This window comes from Triturus cristatus, chromosome 4_1, assembly GCF_964204655.1.
Source record: "Triturus cristatus chromosome 4_1, aTriCri1.1, whole genome shotgun sequence".
In the NCBI taxonomy this organism is placed as follows: Eukaryota; Metazoa; Chordata; class Amphibia; order Caudata; family Salamandridae; genus Triturus; species Triturus cristatus.
The window spans coordinates 290953494-290974230 of NC_140585.1; the positions used below are offsets into that span (position 1 = coordinate 290953494).

The 20737-nt window shown below is 42.5% G+C and overlaps 1 protein-coding gene across 5 annotated transcripts in view; it reads right to left on the reverse strand.

The window, feature by feature from the left end:
- The window catches only part of DUSP16 (dual specificity phosphatase 16), a 402719-nt gene that overhangs the window by 187212 nt on the left and 194770 nt on the right, over positions 1-20737 (reverse strand). For all 5 annotated transcript variants that reach the window (XM_085652099.1, XM_085652100.1, XM_085652102.1 and 2 more), the window contains exon 2: positions 836-1384. In XM_085652099.1, coding sequence (XP_085508225.1) covers positions 836-1060 — 225 coding nt within the window. In that variant the 5' untranslated portion in view covers positions 1061-1384. The remainder of the gene's footprint in view (positions 1-835; positions 1385-20737) is intronic.

The window sequence follows — 20737 nt, forward strand, 5'->3', positions numbered from 1 at the left end:
AAATGTTGTCATGGAATTCTGTAGGACCACTGCTGTAAATTGGGTGGAAGGGTTCTTAACCAGACCTGTACCAGATGTACCTATCAAGTCATGTATAGTGTGAACGGGGCAGTAAATATTATAGTTGCTATTTTAAATCCAGAAGATGAAATGAGTCACAAGATCTATGATCCTTATTAAGTATGGGTAGGACAATTAGCAGGGTTGGAAGGGTACCTTCAGAGTTTCGGGGCAAACATTTGACACCTGAGCCATCCACTCAGGAGGCTGCCCAGAAGTCAGCACAGTAATAACTCCAAAGATAATTTATTCAAATCCTGGCATGCTGCTCCATGTATTAAAAGGATGTATCTAGGTCGGAGCGTCTCCACTACACCCTGGCAGAAAGGTTTCTGGAAAACTACTTGTATTATATAGCAGTAACTATATTCTTGAATCAGTTACTAGTTCAAATATGAATGACCAACATGCTTGCCTTGAGCATATATAATGCCACATTCACATAACATCCACAAGGCAACAGAATGCTTTACATGAGGTGTTATTCCAATGGTTCATGAAAACTGTAACTGGGAAACATTAGGTTCAAAGGTGGAGGAGGGTCTTAGCGCTGAGTGAGGTGGATAGAGAAGGTCATTGAGTAAGGTGGATGGACAGAAGTCGAATGCTGTAGGTAAAGGCAGAAGTGGGTTAAGGGGGGAGGACTGGCAAGGAATATGTGTAACTAGGCTTTTAGGGAGCGAGTAGGATTGGATATATGAGTGTTTAGAAGCAGGCGATGGGATTGGGAGTGACAAATAAAACATGTGCAACCTCCACTTACCCCAGTGCTTACCTTTTGTTTTGCAGAATGCTGAATTAGCTCGGTTATCACCACCTTGTCCTGCTGCAGCCTTCTTTTCATAAGTTTGGAGCAGTTGATATTAACAGCATCAAGGATGTGTGCAGTGTTGTACTCCACAAAGGGTCGACTGTCAATTAGGAGTACTTTTTCCATGCCTGACTCTAGCATGGCTACCAACCTCTCTGGAGCCATGAGCCGGGTCTCCCCATGGGCCATGGCACCCAGCACTAGTCTGTACCACCCACTTGAGTTCCAATGGAAGAGCAATGGTCCCAGTTTCAAATTGATTTCAGCCTTCCATTGTACCTTGAAGGTATGCAGTTTTTCCCTTCATAAGAAGGCTCCTTTCATTTGACGAAGAACAACTACAAAGCACTCGGGCCAAGAAAGTAAAGCTTCTGCAAAGCTTCTTGAAGGGTTAGATTTCCCATTTCAAACAAAAGTAGTAAAGAGGACACTGGGGTAGCCATTGTCTAACACCATGCTTTTGATTGTACTCCTTCTTGCACAGGGGTCCATACCAGAAACCGAACCATGTACCTGCGGATAAAAACAGATAATAAGATATAAGGTGAAGAGAAAGGAAGAACAGAGTGACAGCATACGTGTGGGCAATAAGGTAGAGAGTAAGGACTAAAAGCAAAACAGATCAAAAAGAGGAAACTATCAGGAAGGGAGAATGTGGAAAGTGAAAAGAAGATGAGCAATATAAAGTTGGAGAAACTGAAAATAAGCAGAAACAGAACTAATCAAGATATTATGGGACACATTCACAAAGTATCACACACAGTTAACTTGAATTTGGAAGCGCAAAAGGACCACTTTGAGCATTCAAAAACTACCAAGAGTGAATGGGGAAATTCTGCAAGTATGCTGGAATTTCTGCTGTTGTACATTTGATGGTAAGATAGGGTTTTTGGTAACTTCCAAGTGGCTCAAACTGCTAATAAAGTATAGAGAAATTTACAAATTTGGAAGTGTGTGGGTATTTAACAACCACGTACATGTAGTTTACTACTTTGTAAAGTCAAAGGCAAGAGTGAGTGCCTTTCCCATGTATGAGTGGCGAGGGAACACGCTCCTATTTCACAGGAGCCTAAGGTAGGGGGTTTATCCAAGTTAAAATCAAGTCTTCCTTAGGAAAATAGTTGAGTGTGAGTGCACATTTGCAACAGGTTTACATATTAGAAATAATAACATGGCATAAACCCCATTTGCGTAAAGTTTATTCATTGTAGTACTCAAGGAAAGTTTGATGGTCATACAGTTATTAAGTAACCTTGGGGTCCTCTGTTAATCAAATGAAAGTCATAAATTTGCTCCAAACACAGGAGAAAAATCAATCCTAGTGGTGTGAATCTCTAGCTTTCGAAGACAGGACTTTGTGAATATGGCCCTATGACCATTTAGAAGATGGTAGAAATACAAACAAGCGTTGGCAAAGCCAATAGTCCTGGCCTTGGAAGGTTGGTGAAATGCTATTAAAAAAAAAAACTTTTTTATTGCAAACACTTTCTGCCAAAACAATGAAAACAGTTTGTTCCTACGGATGTCATATGCTTATATCAACAAAAACAATAAAGGGTAAGCATCAAAAGCGGTCTGTTTTCTTTTCTATTTGGCGTCATTAATACGCCTGTTTAAAATTAAAGTTCCAAGAATATATACATATGGATTTATTCAACAAGTGACATGAAGGAGGAACACTATCCAGAGAAGAATTACTATTTTTACAAAATAAACAGCCAAAAATACCAACATTTTACCATCTACCTAAAGTGCACAAAGATGCTGCCAGACCACCAGGGAGACTGATTGTGTCGTCAATAGGAGGTTTGACTGAAAATATGTCAAAATTCATTGACTACTTTCTTGCACCCTTGGTTGCACAAATGAGCTCTTATACTAAAGACACTAAAACTCTCTAAGACAAATACAACATATAGGTTGGGAAAGGGATTTCATAATGATAACGCTCGATATTTGCAACTTTTATACGAGTACAAGACATCAAGATGGCCTAGTTGCAGTAAAGTCCTTTCTGGGACAACGCTCAGTAAGATACTTGGAACACAGCGAAATGTTACTTGAATTTATTGCATTTGAAATGTTACTTAAATTTATTGCATTTCGCTTGAATAATAATATTTTTATCTTCCAAGGCCAAAGGTACCGACAAATAAGGGGCACGGCGATGGGCACCTGCTTCGCCCCCAGCTATGCAAACTTGTTCGTAGGCTGGTGGGAGAAGCAGGTGGCCTGGGCAGATGACAAGAGCGAATGGGTGGACCAAGTGGTTTGTTGGCAGAGATACATCGACGACCTCTTCATTATTTGGAAGGGGTCTGAGATATCAGCAGAAAAGTACATCTCCGCCCTCAATGTAAACAACTTGAATCTAAGATTCACCCACGAAATTAGTAAAAGTGAGGTGAACTTCCTGGACATCAGAGTCTTTGTAGAATCTGGAACAATTCAAACAGCTCTGTAAAGAAAGACCACGGCTGGTAATTCTGTCCTGCATGGACGTAGTAGCCACCCAGCGAGCCTTGTAAACAGTATCCCCTATCAGGGGTGTGGAATTTAATAAATATCTATTTGTCCATGGGGCAGGTTACTTCATAAATCTACTCGTCCTGTAACAAAATCTGCTTGTCCCTTTTGTGCCATGTAATGCGGTGACAAATTATGGCAGCAGTCTCATTAGATAAGAGCTTTGAAATAGCCCCTCTAATTATGCAAGGGCTCCTTCCATAGTAAGGTTTGAATACTAGCAATTCCCTTAAGTTGCCACGTGTCCGCAGAGCTACATACTGGCGCTAAAGTTAATGGTATGCAACAGTTCCAGGGTTGGAATGCACTTTTGAGTCTGTGCAAACCTACTAACTTGCATGTTTTAAGGGTTTTCACCAACTCTTCTCTAATCTTTTCTCATACTGAGAAAGGTTGGAAATTTACTCCCGACAATGGCAGACCTAAAACTTCCAGGGTTGGGGAAAAAGGTGGTAGGAGGGAAAGTGAATTTGCAAACACTCAGATTTTCTCATGAGCAAATCTACACCTGCATATTTGTTCATCCTAAAATGCAGTTCACAAATATTTTCTAGGACTACTATTTCTTGGCCTACTTCTGTAAAGTCCTGTGAATTCACATAAGCCATATATCTGCACTTAATGCAAGGACATGTGTGCACTTTCTAGACTTTATTTAATAACTGGGCTCCTAATTAGGTCTAGCATTAACCATGACATTTTGTGTTTATTAAAATTCTGTCTGTCTGTCGGCTAGCTTCACTGTGAGTACAGCATTTTGTTCTTTCACAAGGAGCATAAATCGACACAGTTTTGTTCAGTGCCAAGAACTACTGTGGCAATGTGTGCTTTTTGAGACCAAAACTATTTTTGCTTTTGCCAATGTTTGTTATAATAAGGGACCAGCAGCTTCCACGCCAATAAGGTTTTACAAAAAACATGCCAAAACAAGTCACGCATTGACAAAACCAGAAGGCCGACCAACAATTTCAGACCTATTGCCTTTACCAATGCTTGTTTATTTTTGTTTCCCATAATCTTATTAAAACTGGTTGCACTGATTTTCTATAATGAATATTTTTCGGAAATACTAGCATACATCAATACACTCCACTAAATGATGCTGCAGAAAAACGGTACCTAAAATGTTACAGTAGTTTAGCGAAATGTTTTTGCATTTTTTTGTGAACATTTTATTTTTAAAGAAAAGAATATTCAATCTTGTTTTCAAGCTTCTGCATATATTTGCATCTAATCAGAGCATTCTGGGAGCAGTAAGCATAGCCTCATTTTGCTAAACATTGAAAACGTATATAGCCAAAGGTGGAAGGTGCACTCCTTGTGTTCGGACACATTAAATCAAATAGTCCAAACAGTATGTACACATTTTTTTTAAATCGAACCACTGTCAGTAGTGCAGTCTGAGCTGACAACATGTACTTAGATCACTCACCCTAATAATAAACGTTTTGCATTAACGAACCATAAATACAAGTTTAAACTGCGTTAACACATGGACACAAATATTACCTTAACTGCAGGCAATGCCTTCCCCTGATCCATAATGGGATATGGAAGACTGGCAGTCAAAGGGTTTGTGATGTAAGGGGTTGGCCTACTTGTCCCACAGACAAAATACACATGGAAACTTGTTGCCCTTGACCCCAAACAATATGTCCCGGGTGTCGGGCTATAGGAATTCCACATCCCTGCCCTATGGGTAATTACTACGAATAAAAAGGAACAGCTCAAGAAAAGAAGATTATGATCAGGCAGCCAGTAATAGCATCAGGCGATTTAGATCAAGGGGCTACTCACTTAAAAACATTATAATTGGCCAAGGCAAAAGTAAGAACAGTTGATAGACAGACACTACTGAGGGACACACACATTCATATATCAGGAGACGAGACAGGAAATCTGAGATTGATTACTAACTACTCGTCAGCAGACAGTAAACTAAGAGCTATACTGTGCAGGAACTGGAAAATCTTAAAATCTGACGGTGTCATAGGAAAGGAACTCTCGGACTATTCGAAAATAACATTTAGAAAATCAAGATCTCTAAAGGACCAATTGGTACAGAGCCATCTAACAAAATTACTTCCAACTTCAGGACTGCAGAGCCTTCATGGCTCGTTCCCATGTGGGAAATGAAAAGCATGCAGTACCAGTAAAAGAGTTCTGACTTACCAAATTCCGGAAAAAAGGTCCGGTACCAAGATCACTAAATTCATGACTTGTACTACAACGTATGTGGTTTACTGCCTAGAGTGCCCATGTGGCTATCGCTACATAGGAAGCACAGTGAACGCAGTACAAATGCGCATATTAGAACACCAAAGAGCCATTGCTAATAGGGATGACAACTACCCTGTAGCAAGCCATTTCGCTAGCTACCACAATAGTAATAGAACTCTCCTACAGTTTTTCTGTTTAGATCGTATCCCAAATGACATCAGGGGAGGAGATAAGGAGAAAAGGTTGTGGCGTCTGGAGTCCAGATACATTATTGAACTCCAAACATAGTCACCAAAAGGCTTAAACGCAGGGGAGGAGTTAATAACTCACTTATGATATATACGTATGTACACAATTCTGAGCAATATCATACATGTCTGGGTTAGAAACTTGGGAGGACTGAAATGTAATACACCTATGAATCAGACTACATATGAATTATGAGTAACGCAATGTAATTTAGATATAAAACAAGAGAAGTTAATTTACTGTACAGATTAACGCCAGCCCATCCAGGGCATAATATTGACAAGTCACATTCGTTCCTCTGTAAATATGTTGAGTCAATTGTAAATATTGGAATTATGTATACCTGGAAAGATTAATTTAGGATTATTATTTTTCAGGAATCACATTTTGATTAACTATGAATTGCATTGTTCATGTAAACAGTGAAAATGCACACTCCAATATGGCGACAAATTGATTCGGTAAGTCCTTCCTCTGTTTTGATTAGCATTTGTAAATATAAACTTCCGCCACTATGACGCTAGCCGACACTGACGAAAGCTACGGCTGAAACGCGGCTGTTTTGATTTTTTGCACGAATAAATCCTAACTGGGATTGAAGCCAACGCGAGTGCTTGTCCTTCTGTTTTTTGACAGCGGAGATATATATATATATATATATTTTATCTACTGGCGGTCGCCAGTAGATAGTTATAGTTAGGACAGTGTTTCCATAGGAAATCCGCAACATTCTATGTGGAATAACTTTGGCGCCGGTTGACGAATCCTCGCGAAATTTTCAAAACTAATGGGGCGCTACGCTCCGCTCCTACCCTGAAAGTCTCGGGGGGATTCGTCAAGCGGGGGCTGAGAAAAAAGGGGGGTCCCAAAACGGGTTTTCCCCATGCATTTTCCCATAGGACCTTTAGTCCGAGCTACAGCCCGAACGGCTGAACAGAATTACTTGAAATTTGGCAGAGAGGTAGTCCTCAGGTCAGAGATGTGCCTTTTGCAGGTCCGGTGTAAATCTGTTCAGTAGGTCCTGAGAAAATAGCATTTAAATCAATATATATATCTGTAAGCGCGCTCCGTGCGCTTACGGTAAGCTTACCGTACGCGTACGGTGCCGTGCGCGAGCTAAATTCTGATTGGTGGTTACATGACTGTAAACATTCGAATCGGTCGAAATCAGAAAGTGTCGGCCGCCATTTTATGTCTCTCGCTCTGAAAAACAAAGGTGGATAACGTGAAAAGGGGGCAACGAAGAGAGTTGCAGACCCCCTAGCGTTTGTGAGGGGGTCCAGGAAGGACCAAAAAGTACGAAAAATACAATTAATAATTTTTTTTAAAAATCGCGGAGTGCGCGTACGGTAAGCTTACCGTGCGCGCAGGGTGTGTGTACGGTGAAAAACCAGAAAAAAAATTAAAAATAAATACATAACTTAGCATTTAAAAAACCGTACAAATTCCCTGAAAAAACCATAGGTTTCACACACATTATAGTTAGGAATTAGCATTTAAAAAACCTTGCAAATTCACTTAAAAAACCATAGGTTTCACACAAGTTATAGTTAGCTGTACATTTCACACGTAAAAAACCAATGAAATTCCACGTTATAGTTAGTGCAGGTAACTATAACTTGCGCGACCGCAATACACAATGTGTCATTTCAGATGTCATCATTGATGTCATGAGTGATGTCACTGACCATGTCATGAGTAATGTAATATGTGACGTCATCAGCAGTTTATTGTGGGCGCGCAAGTTATAGTTACCTGATCTAACTATATCGTGGAATTTCATTGGTTTTTTACGTGTGAAATGTGCAGCTAACTATAACTTGTGTGAAACCTATGGTTTTTTAAGTGAATATATATATATATATATATATATATATATATATATATATATATATATCCACAACTTACAGGTAACCCATTCGGAGTGAAGCCACACGGAGATAGATAAAACTGTAAATACTTTAATGACAGCTTGCCAGCAGGAACATAACAGGAAAAAACATTCAAGATTGTGCCAGACGCGTTTCAGGAACTTCTCCTTTCTTCAGTGGCTTTGGATAGGCTGAGGAAAACGTCTTTCAGGTTGTATGCTGCTTAAATTGATCGCACTCGCCCCAATGGGCGTGGCCTTATGGCATTCTGGGCGATGTAGTGCACACCTTTGCTCCCTCAGTGGGTGCGTTTTCACAAAGTCAAAATAATCTAAAATATACGATGTACTCTATTCATGTAAGTTCCTGCCCCGCTTTGTAGCTGCCAAGAGAGCTTCAAACTGGCAACCTCCTGCTCGCGCCAGCTTGCCTCCGTCCCATCGATACATCACTCCGTGGTGCTATGACAGGCCCGCAAAGCGGTGGGCTTCGTTTCCACGACCGGGTAAAGGCCGTCTAATATCCACAACTTACAGGTAACCCATTCGGAGTGAAGCCACACGGAGATAGATAAAGCTGTAAATACTTTAATGACAGCTTGCCAGCAGGAACATAACGGGAAAAAACATCCAAGATTGTGCCAGACGCGTTTCAGGAACTTCTCCTTTCTTCAGTGGCTTTGGATAGGCTCATTTCCATTGAATAACCCCTAACCAAAAATCTTTTCTTACTCTCCAGTTGGGCTAGGGCGCATTCTGACTCAACACTGCATATCCGGATTCGCAGCATTTCCCCATAGGGAATACTGCGAATCAGATGTTCGGGATGGTGACTGGATGCGTGGAGCATTGTGATGCCGGCTGTAGGTTTGCGATGCAAAGTAGTCTCTAACCTGCCTTGGTTGATATATACCTCCACATCTAAAAAATGGACTCTTTCCCTGCTGACATGTGATACAAAGTGCAGATTTAACTCGTTGTTGATTTGATCTATAAAAGTCAGAGCTTCTTCTTCCTTGCCCTTCCATACAAGGAACAAATCATCAATGTAACAATACCATCTAATTACATTGTTAGTCATGACTGTAGGAAGGTGGATATCTGACTATGGTTACCCCCAAATTTTTGCCTAGTGTCTAGCTGGTTTTTCGACTTAGTTGGCCTGAGATCCTGCTATTCAGGATCTCAGCCTGGCTGTTCTCTCTTTAAAATGGACTCCATGTACCCTAGGTACATACCCAATTGGTTGGATCACCCTGTCAGCCCCTGTACCAGTGTACACTAGGTACCCAGGGCATTGGTGTACCCAAGGCCTGCCAAGGGCTGAAGCATGTATTATGCCACCCCAGGCTTGGCCTAACAATTTGACACAACTGGCTGATCACTCAGCTGGGGTAAGTTGGTGTAATCACCTCTTACTTAGGTGTAGTATACCTATACCTAACCTTAAATGGGACACCTGGTAACCTATAAGTCACTCCTATGGCAGGCCTTAACAATCCTGAAGGCAGAGTGCTTGGTTCCATGTGAGATGGTGCTCTGGCATGAGCTGAGCCTGTCTGCAGTGGTCGGAACAACTTCCTTCTACTGTTTCCAGATATCGTCATACCATATACTCTTAAGTGCATTATGAACCTCGCGGTTAAATGCTATCTTTGGTTTGGCTTTATCAAAACATGTCGAGTAAGGTGTCATACGAATTGGAATACTAACCCCTCGCCAATTCTGGCGACGGGGTTAGCATTCCACCCTTCTAGAGGGACACGACATGTACAGTACCTGAAACCCGGGTAAAATCAGACATAGCCTCAGCTCCACAAAATGGATGCTGCCACCACAGACACAAGTCTGCCCTCCTGCTGCTGGGAGTCCTTCCAGCTTGGGAGGTGTGGACAAAGGGTTTCCTGCCAGGGGAGGTGCATGCACCACCCCAGACAGGATTTTGTGTATTGGTCAGGTAGGGCTTGAAAGAAACCAGACATGCCTGTGGCTCACAAGGAGCCTCGGTGCATATGCCAGTTCAAACCGGTCCTGGGGCACACCAGTCCCGGGCCTGGGGCGAGCTGGACAAAGGAGTGGGGGTGTAACCACCCCCCTTCCTGGTCCCACCCATAGGGAGGGACCTAGCAGGTAGTCCGGCCCCTAGAATCCGCTTAAAGGTAGGAGCTGTGTCCTAAGACTTCAGACATCCTGGAATCAACTTAACACTAAGAAGAAGACGGGAACTTCGACGCTCTGCTGCACAGAGGACTGAAGCCAATCTCCCCTGTGGTCAGGGAGTGACCACCTTGCTAACGCAAGCACCATCCAGCGAATCAACGTCTGCTTTGCCGCCGCCTCCCGCCGGAGCCCGAGCCCAGAGACTGACAAGACCTGGACCTCCAGACCTCTCACCGCCCGATCCACAGTCCCTGAAAAGAGGAGACCCGTGGAGGCACCGAGACACGTGGAGCCAGCCATCTTGGAATGACTACGACAAGCTGACAAGTGCAACAACCGAGGCTCCCTCCAAGTTGTGCTTTGGGATCTGAGAAGCCCAACACCCGAGCAGCATCTGCACCAAAGGTGAGCCCTCCAGCATCTCCACGATCTGCGTGGGGCCCTTCTGCATTTTGCCACTCGACGCGCCTAACCGGTTGCTGGCCCGCTGGCTAGTAGCCATCTTGGCGACGAACCCTACGAAATACACCGCTGGTCTGGTTGCTCCAGACTGGCCCTTGCTCCCCTCCAAAGGAGCAGTCCTTCTGACCTTGCTGGTCAGAACCATCAGCTTATTTCGTCTCCTACAACAATTGCTTTTGCCAAGGCTTGTTTGCTTCGATCAAGTCGCCGACACCGCCGACAGCGAGAGCCTGCGTGGGACAGCTCGTGACCCGACTCCTGGACGTCGTCGACCTCCAGGGACCACGTGGCTGCAGAGACAAGCTACACCTTTCTTCCTGTTTGCACCCGACATTGCCTGGTACCCACCTGGTGCCACGCTGGTCACTGGCTAGTGACTGTGAACACTGTCCCCTCTGCTTACAGGTCTTCAACATCTCCGATCCACTCTTGGATCCACTGCATCTCTCCCGGACCGACCGCCTGCAGCATCTTTGTCTACAAGCTCCACGGAACAGATAGAAGAAACCCGACGCACTTCGAGGCCTATGCACCCGCTTCCTGTGGGTGAGGTAAAGCTGGCACACCTGTGCCCAAGTGTAGTATTACATCTCTAGTGCCTGTGTTCCAAATCTTGAGTTCCTAGTCCATCCGGAAGATCCTCTTTGCAGTAACTTTGTACTTTTTACGCACCCATTGAAACCTATGGGAGCCCGCGTGTGACTATTTGCTCTGCACACGCCACCCGTGGACCTCCTGGTCACTAACTGAAGTCAGCTCCTTGTAGGCCCAGCGATTCTAGAGGCCCTAGGCCTTTTTCCTTTTCTGTTCGTGGTACTTATACCACTATTTTAGTATATGGTTCGAGTGGCCACCAGGGCCTATCCATATAAAGTGCAACTTCTGTGTATTCTGTGATAATCTTGTTTGACGATTTGTGCTCCTGTGCTCATAAAGAGACTAGGGGTTACTTTGAGAAATAAATACATATATATTTTGAATATATATCTGTGTGGTGTCCTTTCATTGGTATAAAAGGGGGTTGCATTTGGTAAAACAGCTGGCTTAACACGCATCACGAGTTTAGCCTCAAAGACTGCTTAGCCTACGCTACCACTAGGGCAGCTAGTCCGAAATGGTTGACTTACAACCACACCATAAGGGTTGCTTGGCATGGTACAAGGTGATCACTTTAACTAGTGAGCATCATATACCAGGCCAACTTCTCACAATGACGTACGCAAATTTATTGCTGAGGACTTGCTCCTCCCAAAGTCCCATATGAAGACAGGCATAACTTGGGGAGAAGCAAGCCCCCATCGCAACTCCTCATCTGCTGATAAACCTGGTTGTTAAACAGAAAAATGTTGTTGGTTAAACAGGTTAAAATCATGTTCAACAACATCTTATTGTGGTTCAGCATGCATATCGTTTTTTTGTTTAAAAAATAGTCCACTGCCTTGATGCCATCACAATGGTGTATACTTGTATAGAGGGCATTAACATCTAAGGTAATGAGGAGATAGTTTTCTTGCCAAATAATGTCCTCCACCTTCCGCAGGAAATCACTAGTGTCTTGGATGTTTAACGTGTTCCTGCAAGAAGACATCGACATACCTTGATGTGTTTTCCATAATACTGTTCCGCGCTGAAATTATTGGCCGCCCAGGCGGTTTGTTGGCATCCTTATGGATCTTGGGGATGAAGTAGATAACCGGAATCACCGGATGGTCATTTTTTAGAAACTTGAATTCATCCCCACTGAGCAGTCCCGCACTTTTCCACGCTACAAGCTTGACGTAGAATTCACTCCATGCCTGTTTGACCGCCTTCATGTCACTGTATTTGTAGCAGTCTCGATCATTGAGGTGACAATATGCTTCCTCCAAATACATATCTCGTGGCCATAAGACCACATTGCCGCCCTTATCGGACTGTCTGACAATTATATTGTCCTTGGATTGTAGTTTTCTTATCAGTTGACCATAGCAATTATTTTGTTTGGACAATTTCCGACGCGATTTCAGCGTGGAGATGTATATTTTTTTCAATTGGTTGGTCATCAACTCATTAAAAACGTCCAGATTGTCGTGTAACATGATCGGATTAAACGTAGATTTTGGCTTGAAGTGAGCTAAACCTGCAATATTGGTGTTAGATATGCTGGTAGTGCCCGTATTCTGAGAACCCTGCGAGATTGTGCTTTCTTCACGCAGCTCCAGTAAATCTCGCAGGAGTTCCATGTCTTTAACTGTAAGCATGGAGGGACTGTTTGTTGCGGGAACCGAAACGGTTTGTCGTTGATTGGTCTTTCCTCTGTAATAAATGGAATTTGCGTAACTTTAATTTCCTTATGAACTTGTAAATATTTTTGCACGTCTGCACATAATTTGAAATCACTGGCTGGGCTGTGGGACACTCCCAATGAGAGAATGTTATGTTCATTGTCATTCAATTTCATGTCTGTTAAGTTTATTACTGCCAATCTGTTATTGCCCATAGATGCATTTACTTGTGATTCCATTTTTTGTATGGTTTTCTGTTTTGTTTCCCTCCACTTTTTGATTCTGTGACTTTGTCGTCGTTCTTTGCGTTTGTGGTTGTCTCTTTGTTGTCTTTGGTTTATTTTTGCATTCTTGGTCTCAGGGTTTGTCTTCTGTCCTGGCGCAGGCAATCCACCTCCTGCGCCAAGGACCGCTTTGTAAACCCCAACCTTGCTGATGCCATTGCCTGCTCACCCTCAGATTCGCTTCCGGGAACAGAACTCAAATCAGACATAGAAGTGGAAGATTGGACCATATCTGTAGCATTGACTTTATTGCCCACTTGCTCTTTTACGGTCTTGAATGTCTGAAATTTCTTAGCAGAGGTAAACACTTGACCATTTTGGTAGTCAAGCTTATCCCTTTGGAATTTGAAAGCTTTTCGTTTTTTAATTATGTCTTCCTCTTTCTGTAAGCGATTTAGCATCTCTTCACGCAATTTTTTCTCATTCTCTGATGGTCCTAGATTACTTATTTCTTCATTGAGTTAATCTATTTTACTTTGTAGGGCTGCCCGATCACTCTCTGCATATTTGACTAAAATCTTTACAAGTTTGCAGGAGGATTCTAGATTACATTCCGCACACACACACTTTGCTTTTCACTGCAAAAAACAAAGGTTACCCCGGTTCAGGCCTGGAAGAAGGCGTTGGACCGCTGCATGTCCGCGGAAGAGGCGGTATTCTTGGCAAGGGGTTGTCCGAACAAGCATGGTAAAGTCTGGAAGAGATGGGCGCGATATCGGGGCATTGTATTGTCTGTACGGGAGGATGCAGTGACGTTGGACCCAATAGAGAGGCTAATCAGAGCCCCGGTGGCTTCCCCCTCCGAGGCCCCGGGCCCTATGAACTGAGGGAGAGTAATCAGAGTATGGAGCCAACGCTGATAGGAAATGTTGCATATCTATGTTGGACTGTGGGTTGGTGTGCTGTGCGGGAGGGGGGGGAGGGTTTGGGGGTCTGATGTTCTGCAGACCAGGGGGGGGTTGAACAGGGACGCCAATTCTCATTGTTCTTCTACCCATATTGGTACCATGTATGGGGACGAGTTCCCCGGTGTCCTCAAAATGCCAATAAAGTTTGTTGTAAAAAAAAAACCAAAGGTTAGAGGGACTTTATAGTTGAGTGAAATTTCAGTTAAAACGTATCGTTTAAAGTGAACAAAACAATGGAAATTCACCAGATATAGTTCAAGTAACTACAAGTCATGTCCAACTGCAACTATAACTCGCACCCCCGTGCAGTGTTGTCATCAATAATGTAACTTCAGGTGTTTCTGTGATGTCATAGAACATGTCATGAGTGTTGTAATAAGTGAGGTAATTAGCAGTGCATGGTGAGGGTGCGAGTTACTTGAGATAACTATAACTGGTGAATTTCACCAGTTTCGTTTATGACAAAACCAAACGTTGGATTGCCCTCCCCCTCAACTTAAAGACCACCTCTCCCAGTTAATGTTGAGGAGGAATCTTAAGACCTGGCTCTTTAACTTATAGCTTTTACTTTAGTTACCGTAACCATCACTCTGCTGTGCTACCAGCACCAAGACGCCCTTGGGCATTCGAGCTCTTTATAAATTTATTTTCATTTTCACGGTTTTGTCCACTTAAAATGGTATGTTTTAACTGACGTTTTCATCTCACTAGAACGTCCTTTAACCTTTGGTTTTTTTCAGTGAATTTCTAATGTTTTGTAACTGTAAAGTAGGTTATCTATTGCCATGTGTGGCATGTGGCTAGGTGAATGGCCTGGCCTATGGCTAGGCCCTGCACCCAACGCACTGCGAGCACCCTACCCTCCCCAATGCATGGCCTGTAGTGGCGAGCAGTGTGCGGCTGAGTACAGGGTCCGGCCTCTGGCCAGGAATTGCACCCAACTTCCCCAGTCTGACTATCTGATGTTACAATATATGGGGTGTTATTTTAAGTAAGGTAGACTTACTGACCATGTCAAAGGATCAGAACACCAAAATATAACAAGTGAGCCTATTGGCTTTATCAAGGGGTCAGTATATCAGCTATCAGCATATATAAGCAACCTATTGTCTTTGTCAAAAAATCATCAATAGCTATAATCAAATGTATATTTCATTAATTCACGCAATGTTTAATAAAAGTGATCATAAAAAGATGTATTAAAGTGTTATAAAAATATTTACAAAAATCAACACATCTTTGCATCTTTCTTTTACTACTCTTCAACCCACAAAATGCAACCATAACAACAACCACAAGAGGGTGCCGTACTTGCGCTTAAGAGCACAGAGCTCTAGCTAGTGGTGCTTCAAACAAATATGGAATACTCTCCTGGGGTCATGGATTTAATCACCCAGGAGACTTACAGTTTTTTTTTAATGTTGCTTGTGGGCTATTGCACCTCCTGCAGCCCCCACAACATATAAAATGCTTGGTGGTGACCCTGCCCATTGTAGGCATCCACCTGGCTCCAAAAAATTATTAAAAGCCCTCGCAGGGCATAAAGGGGCACTTAGAGCAGTGAATAATAAATGTGTGGCTCCGGCCACTCATTTACTATTCATTTATTCTGGGTTTTATAAATTTTATTTTAGGGGGTCCTGGTGCCCACTCCATACACCCCACACTATTATTTTTGTTGGGGGATGCAAGCGGACTAATGAGCCACGCAGGAGTAGGCAACATTTCCGTTTTTTTTTTTAAACAAAAAACTGGGGTGCCCCGGTGCCTATTGGGGGGAACCCAAGGTCCCCGCAGCCCCACCGGCTCCCCAGCCAGCACCCATTTAGGGTGGAGTCAGTATTGCTCCCACCCTGCAGGAGCATATTTCCTTTTGTTCCTGCCGGATGGGAGCAAGTCTTTGTTTTACTACCTGCGAGAGTGCAGGCAGGGAGAAACTTATGTGGTCCTACGTAGCAGGAGGACAAAATACTTCCCTGTCAACGCTCTTACTGGCAGTGAAACCACAGTGTCCTGGAGAATAGGGTCTCTGAGACACTGAGTGACCCTGCCCGTGGGGATGTGGTATGGCCTGGGGAGGGGGTTGCACGCCCCTTCCCAATTAACAAATCTGCCCTAGGGGATGGGGCCCCCTAGGCCTCTTGGATTCTTGAGAAGGACAGCTTGCACAATTCCTTCCCCTTATTTTAATACACATTCATGGGGTTTGGGTCCCTGGGTACCTGGAGGGTGCCTATTCCGACCCTAATTTTTAATTTGGCCCAAGTGCTGGGGTCCATTGGTCCTGGAAATGGCTCGGGGAGTGGGGCCCGACGGTCCCACTCGACTGAATCTTTTGCAGAGCCCCACCGGACCCTGGCACACTCCAGGAAGTTTTTTTTATTAGAACAGCACATACGCTTTAATTATTTATTTTTTAATTTCACTGCAGATTTAGGGATCCACCAGGTATTTGCAGTACAATTATAAAAAAGATTAATTTTTTGCCCCAGAGGACGTCCCTCTGAAACCCCCCACACCAGTCCTTAAGGGACAGGTTATCCATACCCTACATCCTGCATATTTTATCTTTTTATTGTAACTTACTTTCAGGAGAGGGGACTCAGTTCCCAAGTCCTAAAATAGCTGCCATCACATCTTTCTTGATGTGGTGGCAGCCAATCAGATCTTATCTCTAGCTCCGTCAGCTCCACAGGTCCTCCACGGCATGAAATGTCTATATTTGTTTTCCTAAATTTCTCCAAAACTACTGAATGGAATTACACCAAATCGCAAAAAGCACGCCTTCTGGACCAAGATCTAGCTTTCTGCCAAATTTGGTGTAGTTCTGTTAAACAGTTTTGGCGCAGGGTCTAATTTTCGTATGGGAACATTAACAGGGAAAATACATCTTGGGACCCCACTCTTTCTTGACCCTTGCCTGATGGATCACTCCGAAACTTTCAAGGAAGCCGCTGAGGTAGAAGAACATTTTTTGTTGGAAAGTTATGTGAAGATTGGTTAAACGGCACCAAAGTTGTAAGCAAACTGAAAAATTATTTTCCTATGGAAATGTAGTTCTAACTAGAACTACCCAGTGACAACAGTGACAGGGTAATATATATGTATTCACTTATATTAATTATTGCATGTAATTTTAATAACACCCACTATAAGTACTTTCTAGCATGTAGGTGTACTTAGAACAGGGACAGAAGCCAGTTTCAGTTTTAATGCACATCACAGAAAATAGGATTCTTACTAGCGCAAAGAAAAGCTATTGTTGGCTAGAGATTACACAGTTTAAATATAAAGGAGAACTAAAATAATATTTTAAAAGGGATAAAGAATGGGAAGGAAAAAAAACATTGGCAAAGTAAAATTTTGCCCACCAGCCCGGACAATGAATTCCACTTTTTAGGCAGATATGCACATTATCAGGCAAAATGCTGTTACTCACAGTGCAAGAGAGCTTGAAGTCGGAATGACAGTTGAACAGAACAATAGATGAAGAAGGCTAACCTAGATCCCAACTATGTACGCATTTTTATGAATGTTTTGAATACATAAGGCAGTTATGTTAACTAAAGCGGTCTCTAGGCTAGACTAAAAGGAGAAATATAAACTGTTGAGGGGAAGACGCAAAAGGAGAGGAAGGTCAGGCGAGTGGTACTACTACAAAAACAATGAGAAAGGACAAAGTCAGCTAGTTAGTCATGGACAATAATTTCAAAAACACACTCTGAGCCAATAGTCAACAACTGACAGAACGGCTGAAAGACCAGACACATACTTTAGCAGTCATTTAACTTATTAATAATGCTTTGATGATCGGCAAGCCTCCTTTAATCTCCTCCACAGTTTAAGTATAACAGCAGATTTCAAATCATACTGCTTCTCAGGAGTCCTAGCAGTATCAAACTTTAACAACTTAGTTATCAATAGATTTTATCCAGACAAGTGCCGACACTTCCAGAGGCACCTTAACCAAGCACAAGGTTTCCAACCCAGCACATCGCTGGTTCCTGAACAATGACACCATCACGCTGGCACAGCCAGTGTTTTTACTAACATGATCTAGACCGAGCCAATGTTGACACCCACCGCTTTACCCAAGCAGACGTAGGCATCTAACCAGCAACAACTCCATATATGAGTGAAGATATGTCTAGATGTAGGAAGATGACCACACATGGCGTCTTCCATGGATTTCCTTGGTTAACTATTTGAAATTTAATAAAGGCTGGTGTGCTGCTGAAAGAAGGCTCTCCTTTAAAAGTGTTGCTTCTCTCAACACTTGCTTGCCGAACATACAAATGTCATACTGGCTTGGATGGCAGATACAAATTCCTTATTGCTCTTTATTAGGCCAGGTTCAGTCTTAATAAACAGTAGAATAGGTACCTGCACCACCATGAACTGCCTTGCAGACACAGGTCCCTTCTGCAGAATGTAGCTTTCATTGGCCATGAGGAAGCAAAGCCAAGTACAGCTGAAAGGACTGCGTAGGCGAGGAAAGAGGCAAAGGCTTTTCTTAATGGATCCATCTAGTCAAATGTGCCACCCACAACACCAAATCGCTTTCAGGCCTTCTTGTGCACTGCCAACTTGTAGGGTTCCAGGAAGAAGTCCAAACAGTTACTTTAGCTTGCCAGAGCAACATGTCAAAATACCAAGTAAATTAAAAGCAGGAACTGGGCACCTAACCCAAACATTGCAACATAGATGCTTGATGAAAGAGACCGTTTCAGACCTGCGATCAAGTATTGCCCAAAGTCTTCCGTTGCTCTACATGGGAATGAGTATGCTGCCTCATTAGTGTGCCTAGAATTGAGGAGAACAACGAAACAAAGCTTGTCAAAATTCCAAATGTTTTGTCCATGAAAGACTTTGAAAATGCAGTGTTTTATATAAGACCATTAGACGTTGAGAAGCTATCTGAAACTGTACAACGGTACATTTTATAGGGAGGTAGAATAAAGATCCTAATACGTCATAAACAAATATGAATAATTGGTATGAAACATGTACATTCATAGAAGCCAGTCAGAAAAAGGCCGTTGGGTCAACATGCATCCATTGCAGTATGGAGTCTTCTGTAAAGTCACTTGTGGGAGAATAAAATATAAAGCAGTCAAAAATTCAGATGCAGGTCACTAACGAATGACACTTAACCTAAGATGATGCAGACCAGAAAGGCATGTAAAAATATGTTGAAAACCTCTAGGAATTCTGTGCTAAAACTGAATCTCACTCATGCATCCATGAATAAGACACTCGCACATAAAAGGGAGTGTCTTCGGTATACTTCTGAGAAGGCAAATTCGATTTTCCATGTATGGGGTAAAAGGTCTTCTGACAACAGGTCAAGGATAGGATTAAGAAATTGTGAGGTAAAAAGCAGAAAGGTAAAACTATAGCTCTAGGACGGATGCTGGCCAGGAGGCTGCTAGTTATGGGCTGGAAGTCTTAAAATACACATCAGTACTTAACTTGGCTCTATCGTCATAGGAAGTGGTTGCAGCATAACTCGTTATCTCAAAGTGAATGTGCAACACTGATAAATCTTTTATCAAAGCAAGCGGCTGGAGTGCTGTCACCAAAACCCTAGTAAACCCCATTGATATAGTAAACAAAAGAATGAACCTGCAAGAAAACAGAAGGTGGCATGTGAGATGTGTGAGCTAATATGTAGCATATATAATATACAAAGGGGATCATTGGAAGATGTATTGACATTTACATATGAAATGCGGACATTCTGAGCGCATCTAGTGCATTCCGAATGCAACACTGCATCAACTGAATGCTGCAGCTCTTACTGATCTTAAACTTTAATAAAGGGCTTTAAAAAACTATCTTAGTTTAGCTCTCAGTAGTGAAGCCTGCCTTCCCTTGTAGAAAGCATCCATCACCTGTTAAGAGATTTCCAAGAGATTTGCAATTACTAGATGCATGTGCTACATCAGAGCTCAAATACTGAAAGAGAATGAGATCTTATACACTCATCCTAATGTCTGAATGTATTATCATGAATATCAAAGACACCACTCCAAGACATTTGCAGAAACAATTCCACTGCAACATCACTCATACCTAAACGGGCAATCTTTCGGTGTGAACATTCCACATTTGCAAGGGCATATTGGTGGCAACCTTTAATATGGAAACAAAGTATTTATATGGAAACCCTATGAAAAGCAAATCTATCCACTAAGAAAGTAAAAGAAGGGATGACAGTCAGCCATGCAGTATTCCCAGTCTCAAAGTTTGGACCTGTTCATCAAGGCAGTCCAAAAGGAGTGGTGGTATACAACAAAATAGTCAGAAAAGGAAACCGGATTAAATCATTTGCAGCCTTAACTTAAACATTATGATAGATCAGCATGTGCCTTATAGAAGCAAATTATTTGAGTTCAGTGAATTCCTATAACCTACTTGTGTTAAAGGTTGCTCCCACGGAACGTCAAGTGTGTTACAGGATAGATTTCATTATGTTGAGAGAGAATCTTACTCTGTACAGGAATTGTACTGTCTATGGCATGTCTCTCTTGCAGACTCAAAGAAAAAATCTTTAAATCTGAGTGAGCAAGCACAGTTCAAACATAAGAAGCAATCACATTCACGTCAGAAGACTGAATATCAATCTTCAAAAGTAAACCATGGCTGTGGCAGAAACTGTATAAGGATAATTGGATTTAACTAATGCCAGAGAGTAAAACCTATTAAACACTCCTTATAGCATTTAAAGCTACGGTATTCACTGTCCTCACAGTAAAAACATCTGAATTTGCAAACAAGTGAAAATGCATTTGGATGTTTTTGAAAAAAAATGCCTTCAGGAAATGTACACTATACATATCTCTTTTTTTGGGTTTGAAGTATTAAACAAACAAAAAAACACTCTAATATTGGAAATAAACCAGACAACAGGGTAGAGAAAT